The sequence below is a fragment of the Mustela nigripes genome, chromosome 9 (assembly GCF_022355385.1).
Source record: "Mustela nigripes isolate SB6536 chromosome 9, MUSNIG.SB6536, whole genome shotgun sequence".
In the NCBI taxonomy this organism is placed as follows: domain Eukaryota; kingdom Metazoa; phylum Chordata; class Mammalia; order Carnivora; family Mustelidae; genus Mustela; species Mustela nigripes.
Genome location: NC_081565.1, coordinates 63316609 through 63333306, shown reverse-complemented (window position 1 = coordinate 63333306; position 16698 = coordinate 63316609). Strand labels below are relative to the sequence as shown.

General features: G+C 39.4%; 1 protein-coding gene and 1 pseudogene across 2 annotated transcripts in view; both read right to left on the bottom strand.

The window, feature by feature from the left end:
* The window catches only part of HSD17B3 (hydroxysteroid 17-beta dehydrogenase 3), a 39997-nt gene that overhangs the window by 10853 nt on the left and 12446 nt on the right, over window positions 1–16698 (bottom strand). The window contains exons 3-7 of one of the 2 annotated variants that reach the window (XM_059412305.1): window positions 8209–8298; window positions 4733–4808; window positions 2950–3057; window positions 1655–1722; window positions 327–362 (exon numbers count right to left, since the gene is read on the bottom strand). In XM_059412305.1, the coding sequence (XP_059268288.1) occupies window positions 327–362; window positions 1655–1722; window positions 2950–3057; window positions 4733–4808; window positions 8209–8298 (378 nt within the window). The remainder of the gene's footprint in view (window positions 1–326; window positions 363–1654; window positions 1723–2949; window positions 3058–4732; window positions 4809–8208; window positions 8299–16698) is intronic. The other variant, XM_059412306.1, reaches the window with a different exon arrangement.
* LOC132025249 (U6 spliceosomal RNA) lies at window positions 5722–5819 on the bottom strand (annotated as a pseudogene).

The window sequence follows — 16698 nt, the reverse complement described above, 5'->3', positions numbered from 1 at the left end:
AGGAATGTATTTGTTTTGTTTTGTTTTGTTTTTTCAAGTTGCCTTGTTATCCTGAATAAGTTTCAGTGTCATCAGGCCTGCTTTGTTCCAACATGTGACAAAACTGGAAGCAAAAATAAGATCCAGATACTCTGGAGAATAAATTTATCACTATATTTTCTTGATGAAAACAGAGTAAGGTAATTAAAAGACCACTACTGGCTTCTCAATCAAGTGCAGTTCAATGTCAAAGTCATCTGCAGGGAAGAAAAAAATTCTACCAAGTTGCTGGATTTCAACAGCTACTACAATCTTAAGGCATTTAGCATAGTATATTGGCTACTTACCTTCACTACTGAGGTGATGTTACAGTGGATGACATTCTGTAATAAATAATCACAAACACGAATTAGCCGGAGGATTGGAGAAATTCTCTTGAGAAGCAGTCAGTGTTTAAGAAGTGGACAAAGTGGTCTATAGCCATACCATCCTGAACGCACCCGATCTCGTCTGATCTCAGAAGAAGGGAACAAAGTGGGCCCAAGTGTGTGTCTGCGCAGTGCCCCCAGCAACAGGTAAACATCTGATAGCTCGTGGGATTCTAGAAGAATGTGATCTTGAATAGAAGCAAATTAATTCCTTCAAAATTGGGGGATTTTCCTTCAAAACATGGTATTTCAAAGGAAAACATGGAGGAAGCAAGGTTAGTCTATGTGGGCCCAAAAGACAATAACACAGAGAATAGAAAGGTGAAAGGTCATATAAAGTAGAGGTTCTGGGCTACAAGATGCCAGAGAGAGAAACTACTGGAATCACCCAGGACAGACAGAAAGGAAAGGAGAGACAGATAGAAGCCAGCACTAATGTAGTCATAAAAAGGGAAAGAAAAGCAAGCATAGAGGCTGCTTAATGGAGATACACAGACTTGTGCCAGGAACAGGGAGTTAAAAGGGGTTAGACATGAGGCAAGGAGGGGAATTTTGCAAGGACATGCCAAGCAGGGTGGCGTTATTGGTCCATGCAGGAGACTTGGGGCTTAAGTAGGACCAGAGGAACAGCATGGCAGCCTGTTTAGAATGGGTATAATAACTCCATGATTTCAAAAGTCAGGGCCTGGATAAGAGTCTTCCAATAGTGCTTTCAAGGACTGTTAAAAGCACACTCAGTGCACTCACACCCCACAGTGGCAGCCATGGGTCCATCAGGTTCGCCCACTTGCAACATCCCCACATGCAGTTTGTATCACAGACCTTCCCCATGCTGGGAGCCAAAAGAAATCTTATGACCTGGGAAGACAAGAAAGCCAAAGAACTGGCCTTCTCCCACTTACAACCACAGGTGTAAATTTGTGAGCTGACACCAAGCCCCAAAAGATTAAAACAGAACACAGAACCCCAAAAGAATGGGACAGTGGGCAGGTAACTTCTGATATGCAGAGAAGAAGGAAGATGTCTACATTCCAGAAATGGTCATGAAAGATGGTGCCTTCACCTGCGTATCAAACACTAAGGCAAACAGAGAAGCCACAGACATCCATGTGGAATATAGAATTTCAGCCTGACTGTCTTCCAGGGACACTTTCCCAGGCCCTCCTTCATAGGCCCTAGCAATGATGCAGCCCGGGGGACCAGTCCACACTGAGAGGAAATCGTCCACAGGAAGAGCCCAGGCCTACCTGGATCTCATCTGGTGTATCAAGGAAGTGGCTCGGGAGAAGGTTTGGAAGCATTCCAACATTGTTGACTGATAGAACAAAATCAAAAGATGTCAGAAAAGCCGGTAGCAAAAGTTTCTTAAAAGTGTTAAACATGTTCATATTTAACCCCAGAAGTTCCTTTTCTTGGGAAGTTTTCCTAAGAAAACACATACAGAAAAAAATGTATAGACAAGGCCCTTTTTTGCAACATGATTTCCTAACAGTGAGGAAATTGGAGGGGAAAACAATTGTCCTATAATAGGGAGCATATCAGGAGGGTTGCCAGGCAGCCATCTGGTGGAATGCCGCACGCTTACTCAACCCTGCGACTGCCTAGTTGTTTAAAGACATGGGGGAAACCTTTGTGGTGTATGGTTTTTTTAAAAAAAAGTTACAAAACAGTATGTAAATTTCATTTGTGTATGTGTCTGGAAGGATATATACCAAAACATTATCTCAGGCTATTGGGAATTTAAGAGATTTATAAATCTTGGGGCGCCTGGGTGACTCAGTCGGTTAAGTGACTGCCTTCAGCTCAGGTCACAATCCCAGAGTCCTGGGATCCAGTCCCGTATCAGGCTCCTTGCTCAACATGGAGTCTGCTTTTTCCTCTGCCTGCCGTTCTCCCTGCTTGTGTTCTCTCTCTCTCTGACAAATAAAAAATAAAAGAAATTTATAACTCCTTTATGTGCTCATGTGTTCTTTTTGGTTTTTCTGCAATAATGTGGTTTACACTTTTATTGGTAAAAAATATAATTGTTTTTAAAATTCAACAGGAAATTTAGAAATCACACCTTCCTTCCAAGTACAAGACTTACACTGTGCTCTGTATGTTATAAAATATCTTATCACAGAAAAAATGTTAAATATTATCATTATTATTATCTTGTTTCCAGAATACCAGAGTCAATTCTCAAAAAAGAACCATGCTGACTCAGTATTTCATGAATCAATCACAGCAATGCTAAGCTAATTCTTTAGGAAGGTGTTTCTGAGACTCCTCCTATCTAATGTTCATTTCAGTGGGGGGAAAGAAATCCATTTTCACATTATAAATATGGTTGGGAAGGTTGAAATATCTTCATTTCATCCATTCTAGAGCCATAAATAAATTTTGGCTCTGGAAGAATTGAGCTGTAATAGTCTGTTGAATGCTACAGCTTAAACGACAGTCCTGGGTTAAGTTCAAGTTTACCACAGAAAAACCAAGTATCTCTGAGATCATCACTTCACTGATATCTTACAATCAGCTTTGCATTTTGCAATTTACTTACCTAAAATTCCAATTTCCAAGCCTTTAAGTTTTTCTCTAATATACTCGTAGATGTTGTCTTTGGTAAAGTCTGCCTGTATTATCTTCACACTGCTCCCTGTAGTGCACTCTGCATTGGAGACAACAGTTACTCTTGAATGAAATCCAAATCCGCCCGTTGCTCAAGGACTTCTCCAATGCTTCCTTAATGGGCTAAAAGATTTGTGAGTGGTGGTGTCTGGTGTTTCTAAGAGTTAATACGGTGACAAGTGCATGCACCAAAATAAATGTAATGCAGTGATTCTCAAAGTGGGGTCCATAGGCCCCAGCAACAGCATCATTGGAAACTTGAACTTGAACTAGAAACATGAATCCTCAGGCTCCACCCCAGACCTACTGAACCAGAAACCCTGAGACTAAGGGCCCAGGGCTCTGTTGTTACATGCCCTCCCAGTGACCCTGCTCCGTGCTCAGGCATGAGACCCCCAGTCTAGTGGCTGTAAGGCTATAGTGTGATGTTTTCTCTGTTCAGTGTCGGGTCCCCTCGGCTTAGACAGAGCAATCCTTTGTGTTTGTCTAACACTTTAGCATTTACAAAGCATTTACATACACAGTACCTTTTTTAGTCTTCTCTACAACATTGTACAGTAGATATTATGCCCATTTTCAAGAGGAAGAAACTAAGACTCAGAGAGGCTAGCTTGCCCAAAGACACCCACACCCTGTTCCCTCCATGTCCATGCCGTCTGTTCCATGTAGACTTGGCCTTGTGCAGAAGCTTGCCATGGATATAAAAGCAACAGGTCTTCACCAACTTCTGCCTGCTCAGCTTTGGGGTTAAACTGAGTATTTCTGGGAGAAGCGATCTTCTCCCAGAGGCTTAGTTTGGGAAGTGGAAGGTACTTTCAGTCCAAAGACACTTCTTGGTTTTCAAAAGGACAAAAAAGCCCAACTTAGCATCATTATGAGGGAAACACTGAAGAATGTCTTAGTCCCTGTCATCGTACTTTTGATATTCAGACATGGAACAAAAGCAGGATTCACTACTTGAAGGACACTGGGCCTCCAGCCCCACACCTCCCACATCCATCTCCTGTCCCAAAACTCCTCCAAGGACACAATGCCATTCACTGACAGTCTGTCTCAGTCCTTACAAGTCTTCATAACTGAAGACTCCTTCCTTTGCATTAAGGAGATTCCAAATTACTAAATTAATAATTAATTATTAAGATAAATTATCCAAAGAGGGATATGATAATTATTAACTAAGAACACTTCACAGTGAGTCATAATAACAAAACATTGCAATAAAAATGCTGCCTCATGGAGTTGTACCATGTATAACCTGCACAGCCACACGTGGCTCAAATCTGTTTTAAAAACTCTGACAACCACCAGTCAGCCTCATCCCTCACTTTCCTGCAAGAAACAGGGCACAGGCATAGGGAAATGAAGTCCCAACCAGATCCTGCTTTTGAAGGGAAGAGCAGAAGCAACAAAGCAGCTGGGACCTCTGGGTCAGCAAACTAACTCTGGAGACGAAGGCAACAGGCCAAAGGAGGTAGTGGACCTATGTGTTCATGAGTCTGTTCCTCCTTCTCCTAGCCCAAGGAATCCCTGCTGCACTATAGTGTCTTATGTCCTGCACTTAACTTTGTCTAATGAGCTCCCCACAGAGGGGTCAATGCCCCAGGCCCCCGGAACAGCCAACCTTAGGAATGCTGATGGAGCCCCTCCAGGCAGGACAAAGCAGACTTGCTTGGTGGGCTCCACAAACGTCTCCCTGATTCCTGGGGGTCACTCACCAATCTCTGTGGCAGCGGCCTGTAGTTTCTTAAGTGTCCGGCTGATGAGCACAACGTTGAGTCCTCGTCTTGCTAGCTGGGAGCGAGGGTGAGAAAACCAGAAAGGAGAAAGATGATAAGCAGATAGGGAAGACTTGTTTGAAAGGTGAGTTGGAGCATCGCTCTCCCATGGTCACAGCATGGTGTGCTTGCTTCTCCTGGGTCTAAATGTGACAAAGGTTTTCTGGCTTATGAGCGAAACCACCACACTGGGCCAACCTATAGGTGACATGACAATAATAATTTAATTTTTGTGTTCAGTAGGTGCCAAGAACTAGTCTAACTGGCTGTTGTCTACAGACTCGCAATCTGAAAGCCCTCTCGTCAGAGACGTCTGGGGTCAGATGTGTGCTGGAAGTCAACATGTGGAAGATGTTATACCACAGTTTAGATAAACAACTCTAGGGCAGCTCCCCCTGTTGCAAAGCAGTATTTCTGCAGGAAGTTTTGAGCTCCTTCCTCCGCACAAGGACCTTCTTCTCATAGTTCACTTCCCTCGGCCATGGTCATGGGCTTGAGCCCTCTCTGTTGTCTGGCGCCCAGCAGGACAAAAAAATAGAATAAGGAACCAAAGGGTAAATCAAGGCTTCCTGAGATCAGGAAAGAGCTCTCATTCAGAGTGGGTAGTGCCTCAATGCAGGGGGCTGAGTGGCAACGTGCCGAGAGCTGCGTGTCAACATGACACAGGCGACAGGCAATCTCGCTGTGCCCGTCCCAGCCAGGCCAAGACTCCTCACACCCGAAACTGCCACGGTGAGAAAAGCTAGAGTTTTCCCTGAAGACAAAAGGAAAAACCAGCCCTTGTTTCACCAGAGACTGATGACGCTCGAGTGAGTGACCAAGGGACCCGTCAAGAAAATCTTTCTCTGTGGTTTTAATTAAGTGATTTATACTTCCATTTTTAAAAAATTGTTATAAAATGCTAATAACACAAAATCTGCCATCTTAACAAATATATGGAATGTTTCATGAATCTGCATGTCATCCTTGTGCAGAGCCCTGCTAATCTCTGTGTCGTCCCAGACGTATGTGCTGCAGAAGTGTGCACCATGTTCTTATTTCAATTCATAATTATATATGACAGAAAACACATAAAAAGCTGAATTAAAGACCATATGAAATCTCCAATAGCCAGTAGGTCAATCTTCAAGCCAAGGGCTTCCAAATCACCCAGGGAGATGTCAGAGAAAACACCAATTCCCACCCAAACCAACCAAATAAAAATGTTCAGGGTTGAAGAAACAGCATTTACATCTTTTTCTATTTTAACTTAGTAAATGATACTGTGACATACTCAAGTAGAAGCCCCTTGTAAAATATGACCCTACAGCCCCAGGCTCCTGCCATGTTCAGTTTGGTGGTGTTGACCCTCTTGCCTTTTCCCCTGCATCTACGGGCATATACAGTAGATACAGAAAGACACCTTCGTTTTGTCGGGGACTTTTTCCTTTCACCCTTCCTAAATGGCATCATAAATACTGTATTTTGCCTTAATGGTGTGTCTTATTTCTAAATACCACATCTATCTCTGTATCAGTCCAATTTGAGCCACTTGATCCTTTTTTTATTGCTTCCTAGTGTCCCATAGTTCACTTTTGGGTGAGCACTTGAGTTAATTTCAAGTTTTCCTTTTACCAATATTGCTACTATAAACTTCCTTCTATAGAGCTCTTTATGTATACAAGTGAATTAATTCCTAGAGTAGATAGGGAAGAAGAAGTGGAATTATTGTATCAAAGAGTGTCTGCTTTTTAAATTTCACAGTATTGCCAAAATAACATCCCTTTAAATAAAGCGTACCACCAAAAATACCACCATAGCAATTTCTTCACACTCTGGCCAGTATTTTTTATTAGCAACCTTTTCAACTTTTCCAAACCTAGTGGTCAAGGAATTATATCCATATATTGTTTTAATTTGTATTTTTCCAGTTATCAGTGGGACTGGGCACTTTTTTGTAGGTTTCTGTGAATTACATGTATACACTTTGCCCCTTCTTCTACTGGGTTGTCGTTTCCTTATAAATTTGTAGGGGTCTTGTGGTTTTTTAATATATTCTGGGTATTCATTATTTGCCTACTATATATTTAGCAAGTATTTTCTCCTTACTTTATGGCACCTTGGTCATATATTATATATTAATTTTCATGTTATTGAGTTTGTGGATATTTGCGAAGGCTTCTGAAAAATTTCCTTTCTGAACGTCCCGAACTCCAAAGATATAAGTATATTTTCCTACAACCCTTTACGGTGTTTTTATCTTTCTTGTTTGTTTGTTTTTAAGACTAACGTGAGTGAAATCACCCAGCATTATTTTTTTCAAGATGGGTGGCAATTTTTTACACAACATTTTTCTATTTTTCCATCCCTTCTTGATTTTAAATGTTAACTTGGTCATATGCCAAGTTCTTACATGTACATGGATCTGTTTATGATCTACCTGGTCTGTTTCACTAACTTACTGGCCAATTTCTGTTCCAGGGCCACTTGTGATTTAATCACAGGCTTTGATATTTGATATGTGGAACAGGACATTCCTCTCAGTTATTATTATTCTCTTTAAAATTTGTTTGTTTTATTTTCTTATTTTAACTTTCCAAAAAAAATGATAAAATTGTCTAGTCAAGTAGTATATAGAAATTAGGGATAGGTGGGGAAAATAATATTTTATGATCTTACGATCTTTACAGTAATCAATTGTCTCATCCATAAATTTGGGATCCATGTCTCCCAAATTTATGTGTGCTTCTAAGAACTTTCAGAAGTTTCTTCATATACATCTTAGACATTTCTTGTTATTTTGAATTAGTTAGCATAACATTAGATCACATCACAAAGAAATCCAAAATTTCAGTGGTTTCACAGAATTAATTTGTTGGTTGTCTTATGTAGTAAACTCTATTTCACATAGTTGTTCAGATCCCATGGCTGAGAAAGTCTTTGCCATCTTCAACACTAGGTTTCTAAGACTGTTTCAGGTGTTCAGTTCCAGTCAGTGCAAAGATTAAGAGAGGATAGAGAAGATATATCCCCTCCTTTAACCACCTTGACCAAGAAGTGACACACATCATTCCTGCTTGATACCATTGGCCAGTTTGGTCACATGGCCCCACGTAGGTGGAAAGGAGTCTGGGAAATGCCCCGGCTGCCCAGCCTCCTCCAGCTATGACGCTCCACTGTGGAAAAAAGAGTAGGGATCTGGGAGGACATTTAGGTGTTCCTGTAGATACTTTACATTTATTTGTTGTTTCCATGGATTAAGTTATTATGGAAAGCAGAAGAAACTCTAGAATGAAATACCTAGGTTCAATTCCTGTTTCCACCACTTAAACCTGTGAGTACAAGTTACCCAAACCAGACTTTCCTCATTAGCAAAAAGAGGGCACCAATAGACATACTTCATTAAATTGTTCTGAGAATCAAATGAAAAAACTCACTAGAAGTGCCTCTCCGACTGGTGTCAAAACTGTGGTTTTGATTTGTAGTTTCCTGATGCCAAGTGTTGTGGAGCACTTTTTCATGGCCATCTGCATGTAAAAGACATGAATTTGTCTTTGCTATAGTATAATGAAGTTCAGTTCTCAGTTGCCCAGTACTTGGCAAAGCCATGGAGACCTTGTGTTGAGCCAGTGGAGCCAGTGGCTAGAAAAGGTAGGGCTGGAAATGAGGTTTCTCTTTGTGATTAGGAACTCTGCCCAGTCACCAAGCCAAGTGAATTATTTTATTCATTGTAATAGTTTCTTCATCAATGCTTGGCCTTTCACCAAAGAATATGATACTCTCTACAAGGCACAGTTTTGTCCCTTCCTCTCTAATATTTGCATGTTTTTGGTCTCATTATCTTAGCTAATATCTCCTTAAGCAAATATATGGTCTGTTCTCTACTGTACTGAGAACACTTAAAATGTTTCTCAGCACAAAGTATGAGGTTTCCCATTATTTCTGAAAGTTATTTTTAATCAATTTGAGAACATTTTCATCTATTCCTTTTTGCCAAATCCCTTCTTTTTTAAATGGCTGGGTTCTAATACTTAATACTTAATTTGGATCCCAATTCTCTTACAATACTTTTGTCCCATTTTGATATCAAAGTCATGTTAATCTGTCTAAACAATTCCTGAAAACATGTTCGCATCTGGAAATGACCAAAGACTTTGTTTTACCTAAGACGGATCAGCCAAGTAACGGGACCAAAGGCAGAGAAAGAACAAGAGCTATGGGACAGGTTCAAAGAGACAAAAGGAAACTGTGATCATGAGTGTGTCCCATGAGTCCTGCCAAGAACACCTATCTCAAAAACTGGTCACACTGGATACTGCTGTTTCTGAAAGAGTCATGGAAATCTCCCACAGTGGTTGCAAATTCATCAAATATTTCTCTTTCAATCAGTTTCTACTTTCAGTATTTGAAGTTATATTGTCAGAAATAGAATAGGCTCAATATGAATAATATGTAGCTTATTAATATGACCATTTCTCTTTTATTACCTTGAATTTTATTTTGTCTAATACTGATATTACTCCAACTCCTTTCCTTTCTTTTTGCATTTTCCTAAGATATGTTTTCCCATCCCTTTACCTTCAACCTTACTGTACCTAACATTGGATTTTATTTTTTTAGCTCTTTCTGAGTGTCTGTCATTTATCAGGAAATATAACCAAGTCATATTTATTGAGACTGCAAATTTACTACACTGGCTCTGGCTATCTTGTTTTAGTTTTTCTATTCACAGTGTTTCCCTTGTTTTTGTTCTTGCTTTGCAGTAAGTAAGACAGGATAGGCAAAGCTGGAGAGACAAAATACCCCCGAATCTCAGTGGCACAATACAAAAGAGGTTTGTTTTTCCTAACTCCATGTCTTCTTGCAGAGAACCAGACAGTCCAGACCAGCTCCCTCCATGCAATGACTCAGGGATCTAGGTGTTTTCCAGGGCTCAAACTGAGATGAGGCAAGCAAAGGACCTAGGTGCAAAATTTAAGGAGGTCCTCTCTCTCTGGTTCATGGTCACCACACGTGCCTCACCTCAGTCCCACTTTCCTATCCACTGGCTCCACTGGCTCAATATAAGGCCTCCACGGCTTTGCCTAATATTGGGCAACTGAGAACTGAACTTAATTATACTATAGCAAAGACAAATTCATGTCTTTTACATCCAGATGGCCAACAGACACATGAAAAAGTGCTCCGCAACACTTGGCATCAGAAAACTACAAATCAAAACCACAGTGAGATACCACATCACACCAGTCAGAATGGCTAAAATTAACAAGTCAGGAAATGACAGATGTTGGCAAGGATGCAGAGAAAGGGGAACCCTCCTACACTGTTGGTGGGAATTCAAGCTGGTGCAGCTACTCCGGAAAACACTATAGAGTTTCCTCAAAAAGTTGAAAACATTCTGGGTATTTACATTAAAGATACAAATGTAGGGATCCAAAGGGGCACGTGCACCCCAATGTTTATAGCAACAATGTCCACAATAGCCAAACAATGGAAAGAACCTAGATGCCCATCCACAGATGAATGGATAAAGAATATGTGAGATAGATAGATAGATATAATGGAATACTAGGCAGCCATCAAAAAACCCCCCAAATCTTGCCATTTGCAACAACATGGATGGAACTAGAGGGCATTATGCTCTGCAAAATAAGTCATTCAAAGAAAGACAATCATCATATGATCTCTCTGATGTGAGGAATTTGAGAAGCAGGGTGGTGGGTCCATGGGGAATAGGGAGGGAAAAAAATAAAACAAGATGGGATTGGGAGGGTGTCAGACCATAAGAGACTCTTAATCTCATGAGACAAACTGAAGGTTGCTGGGAGGGTTGGGGGGGTAGGGATAGGATGGTTGGGTTATGGACATTGGGGAGGGTATGTGCTATGGTGAGTGCTGTGAAATGTGTAAGCCTGATGATTCACAAACTTGTACCCCTGGGGCAAATAATATATTATATGTTAATTAAAAAAATTCATATCTTTTTGAAAAGTAAATTACAAAAACAAGAACAGCTTTTTTTTCCCAAACTAAATACAGAACAACCAGTTCTGTACGTGGATTAGTGAAGCATTTCCATAAATGAAAAAGTATTCACAAAACAGTAAACATTTCATAAAAATACTTATAAGGAAAAGAATATACATCAAACCACAAGTTTGTATGTAGGAGGAAGAGAAATGGCATGTGGGAATGAAAGAAAAGAAATCGAGGGACCACATACAGATTGATGACAGCAATTCAGTCTTCTGTGTCCCTGATTAACAAATACAAGAGTCTATTTCTGGTTTTTGTTTTGTTTATTTGTTTTGTTATTTAGATTCCACATATAAATAAAATCATATGGCATTTGTTTTTGTTTTTTCCTGTCTGGCTTATTTCACTTAGCATAGAAGCCTCTAGGTCCACCCATATTGTTGAGAATTGCAGGATTTCATTCCATTGTGTATACATACCATATCTTCTTTATCCAATCATCCCTTAGCGGACACTTACATTGTTTCCACATTTTGGCTACTGTAAATAATGCTGCAGTAAACATAGGAGATGGGTGAAACAAGTGAAGATTAAGAAGTATACAAACTTCCAGTTATAAAATAATTAAGTCACAGGGATGAAAAGTATGGCATAGGGAATATAGGGAATAATAGGGAATAGGGACTAATATTGGGAATAGAGAATAATATTGTAATAACTTCTTATGGTGACAGAGGGCAACTACACTTATTGTGGTGAGCACTGAGTAATGGATAAAATTGTCTAATCATTGTGTCATACACCTGAAACTAACAAAATGTGACATACATGTCAACTACACATCGATTATATATATGTGTGTGTGTGTGAATATATATATATATATATATATATATATATATATAATCCTACTGTAAAAAGAATAAGAAGAGAAAGAAGAAGAATAAAAAGAGAGTGGAGGAAGGAACAGGGAAGGAAGGAAAATAAAAAACACTAGAGCACACCTGCCTGGGTAGACCTATATTTTCATGGAAATAAGTGTAGTTGGTGTGCCATCTCCCAACCATCTGTTACTTATTAATTATACCAGTTCTGAGTTTTACAATACCCATGCTACCAAAGTTAATTTTTTGTTTATAAAAGTTTATTTTACAGCTACCTTTAGCCATTCTAGGTTATTTTTTAGCTAAGGTTACACCTGACCTTATCAATGCATAAACCCATTTGCACACTTTCTGACAAAGAATTTTGTATTTCCATGTTAAACTGTGAAAGAAAACTTCATCTCAAACTTAAATACAAGCAAAATGATGATGGCTTGATTTTCCTTTTTTTTAAAGATTTTACTTATTTATTTGACAGAGAGACAGCGAGAGAGGGAACACGAGCAGGGCAGAAGCAGGCAGAGGGAGAAGCAGGCTCCCTGCTGAGCGTGGAGCCTGATGTGGGGCTTGTTCCCAAGACCCTGGGATCATGACCTGAGCAGAAAGCAGTCAAAGAACACTGAGCCACCCAGGTACCCCAAATTTTCTTTTTTTTTTTTTAAGATCACCCTAGAATGTTTTCTAAGAAGCCTTGACCTCATCTGATGCTTTGGGGCTTTGCTGTTACAGAATTTTAACAGTTCCTAGCAAAAGAAAGTACAGACAGCACACAGACAGTAAGGTTAGGGACAGAGGACTTGTCAGGACTTCATAGTCTGACAGGGAAACTAACCCAGAGGTGACAGACCATAACTGTCATACATTTCAACCCTGTAGAAAGTTAGACCATCTGATACCTAACTTGCCAATATTATCACGCATTCCTTTCTAACTGACTATTTAAATCCTTGTTTTTCAAACACTCTGCAATCAGCAATTTGGGTTCCTACTGGATCCTTCCTTACTAAGTCGAATAAAACTTTAACAAGTGCTACCATGCACTTTGTTTGAGAATTGTGTTTTTACAGCACTGAAGATAAAATACTGGTTGATCCTTTGAGTTACTTGGCTAAAGGGCTATAACCCTCAATCTACAAGATTTCAGAAATGACTAGACTACTGTGTTCTCATAAAGACCAAGAATATCAGAGCAGAGTTTTTAAATCTCATTTTATGAAATCTCCAAGAAATACACCTAAAACATAAGGTCGCAGAAAAGTTGAAACTAAAAGGAGAAACATAAGGTGAATACCAACCAAAAAGAAAAAAGTCATGGCTTTATTAATGTCAATCAAAACAGGCACTGAAGCATGTCACTGTTACTCAAAATAAAGACTAGTAAAAAGTTCAGGTCATCAAGAAGATGTAGCAATTCTAATCCTGGATTACCTAACAAAATAGCCTTAGGAAAGGTGCAAGGAGAGTTGAAAAATACACTATCAGAATAGGATATTTTTAATTTCCCATTTTGGTAATTGCTGGATAATATACCACACATTTGGTAAGGATACAGACTATTGAATCTACACAAATAATACACTTGATGTAATAGGCATGTTTATATGCTAAATAATTGCAGGTCACATTCTTTCTAAAGTTGAGTCTTAAAAAAAAAAAAAAAAACTGATGAAACTGGCAAATCTCCAGCAAAATTAATCAAGAAAAAAGAGAGAAGTCATAAGTAAACCATAAACAATATTAGGAATGAAAATGTGAGCATAATTAGAGATCCAGCTGAGATTTAAAATACAGAAAAGGGGTTAAGAGAGGAAATACAACACAATAGTTAATTTTGCTACCTCCTGAAATCCCATTAAATGGGAAACAACTTTTTTCAAGAAAAACGTAAATGCACAGGGAGTAATAAGAGACAAGAGCACTCCCAAATTTTTGGTTCCTAGAGAGTATGGGCAGGATCCCAAGTCTTATACCAGCAAAGGGGTAAGCTGAGAACTGGGAAAATGTATACTATTAAAATCCTCCAAAATCCCGGGCACTGCCAGCACCAAACCTGGGGTAAAGGGGGAGTTATATGGGGGAATTGGGTAAGAGCTGTTGGGGAAGCCGTTAGAACCTCAGGTGTCCATTTCCATTCCACAGGTTAAAGACGGGGATTCCTCTCTGAGAGCAAGGGGACACACAAATTATGCCCCTGCCAGTTCTGAATCCAGAAAGATGAGAGCCAGGCTTTTTCAGGCAGGAGGTTAGCTCTTCTCTGGGGAATCTCAGCCACATCAAGACACTGGCTTGGGGCTCCCCAGAACACAGCACGAGCCCCACACACTCAGCACCCAGATCCACCCCATGCTCAGAGAGTCCAGGTGGAGTTCTCACCCCCTTGAGCCAGCTCTCCAACCCAGACAGACCACGGAGTATCTGTGGAAAGCTGCTAACATAAAAGATAGAGAGCCAAACAGGAAAAAAAAAAAAAAGCAACTTGGAAGGAGAAAACAGTTTTTTGAAAGCAGAAAAAAAAAAAATATATATATATATATACACACACACACATACATACACATACATATATATGTATATATTTATATATCCCAGACGGGTAAGAAAAGCTGTTACTCTATACAAAGGACAGGTAGCTCTACAAAGGTGCAAACAAGCGCTCAGAAATGGAAAAAATTTTTAATCTCTTAAAAACAATTTTCATTCTTAATTTCTTAGAAATTTGAAATTTCAAAAGCAAATAGCAAAAAGTGAAAAGTTCCATAAAACAGAGGATAAAGTTAATGAAATTCTTTTGCAGAAAGGAAAGCAGAGACAAAATGGAAATTGTGAGAAATAAAAGGACAAGTAGAGGATGATTTCAGGATCTGAATAATAGGAGTTCCAGAAAAAAAATATAAATGACAGCTGAGTAATTGGAATTCCAGAAAGTGAAGAGAAAGTGGGGAGAAAGCAAATGCCCTGGTGTAACTTGCTTTATGGGGTGACCTGGCTGTGTACCTCACCACCTAACCTCTCGATATTTCTGATCACTTTCTAAACATCCTGTTATTTTGTGAACCAGATGACAACTTTGGACTCAATTCCTTTGCTGCTTTCATTTTTTCAAACATAGGAAGAGAAGGCTACAAAAAAATTATGCCAATACATTTTAAAACTTAGGTGAAATGAATATATTTCAAGGAAAATATAAATTTCCAAAACTAATTCAAGAAAAAAATTAAAAATTCAAATAGTTCTACAACCACTAAAAATAATAACAATAATAATAGTCAGGTGATACTGATAATGGTATAAATGAGTACTTTAAATTGTACCACAAAGAAAACTCTAGTGACAGATGGTTTTACAGAAAAGTTCTATCAAATAGCCCCCAAAAAAAGGATAATGCCTAAATTGCACAATCTTTTTCAAATATTAAAAAAAAGGTAAAATTCCCCCATTCGGTTTATGAGGTCAATAAAACTTTGACACCAAAACTTTGGAAGCTAGTTGGCATTATCTAGTAATGTTGACAATGTATAACCTATGCACCAGCAATTCTGCCCCAGGGCATGTTCTCAACTCTTGCACAAGACCTTCAGCAGGCATGGACAAAATGTTCATACCAGCAAAAACAGAAACTACCAAAATGTCCGTCCAAAAAACGAAGTATGACTAAACCAGGATATATGTATGTCACAGAATATTACGCAATACTGAAAATGAATGAACTGTGCTCTGCACACATCAGCATGGATGAGTTTCAAAAGCATAAGAAACAGATTCCAGAAGACAAATGAATCTATTGACATTAGGTTCAAAACAAACACTGCAACCAAAATGTTGTTTAGGGATATGTACATGTGTAATACGACTTTTTTTTTTAAGTCAGAAAATTGTTAACACGATGTTCATGATCATGTGTCTGTCTTGGGGATAACAGAGGGGGAACACATAACAAAACATGTGTGACCAGATAGCGGGCTTCAAGGACACTGGGGATGTTCTCATTCTTAATGTGAGTGATAAGGGACACATTACTCATTTTATGACTTTTTGTAATCACGTCTGTGGATTACATACACCTCTGTCTCTCTCTCTGTCTTGTGCACACACACACTACAGTAACGTGGCATAGTCAAAGCTGGATCAGAAATTATAGGGCTGAGGTCAAGCCGCAGGGTAGCAAGGACCAGGGGAACATAAAACTAATTCAAAGTTGCTATTTTCACTGAAGACAATGTCAAGGAGAATAAGGTGAGAGTGCAACAGGAGTACTTCAGAGGAGAGGAATTGAGACATTAGGAAGAATTTCCTGGGGCGGTTCGTTGGTCTACTGGGATGATTCTCACTTAGGGCTCTAAAGGAAGAATTTCCTCACTGAAAAGATGAAGCACCCCATAAGTTGCCAGGTAAACATGCAATGATACTCAAAAATAGGACAAAGCGGTTATTTTATTTTGGTTGGTCTGAGGCAGAACTGGCGAAGTGATTTTAATCCAAGGGCCAACTCCATGCCATTACCTGTCGCTGCCAAGAACACTGATGGGAGAAGCACGGTGCCCTGGTCACACCAAAGCTCAGAGCTGGGAGCTGAGCAGCACGCGCAGCTGCGCAATCCCAGACATTGGGGAGACCACTGGAACCGCCCAGAGGTGGAGGAATGAAACCACACAATCTTTAGTCATGCATTTTGTTTCAAGTATTCTCTGGGCATTAACAGTAAAGAATACATACATCAGAGAAACAGAAAGTAGATGATGCAAATTTTGCTGTTTTCTTCTCTACATCTCTTTAAATTAAAAAAAAAAAAAAGTACATAAACATCATTAGCTATCAGAGAAAGGCAAATTAAAACCACAATGAGACCTCAATACCCACCTATCAGAACAGCTACAGTAAAAAAGAGTGACAACACCAAATACCAGAGACCATGTGAAGAAAATGAATGACTTATCTACTGCTGGTAGGAAGGGCAAAGTCACTCTGGGAAATAGGATAGTTTTCTTAAAAAAACAAACCAACCAACTAATTATGCAAATATCACACCCCCAGAAATTGCTCTCTGGAACATTTATCCCAGAAAAATAG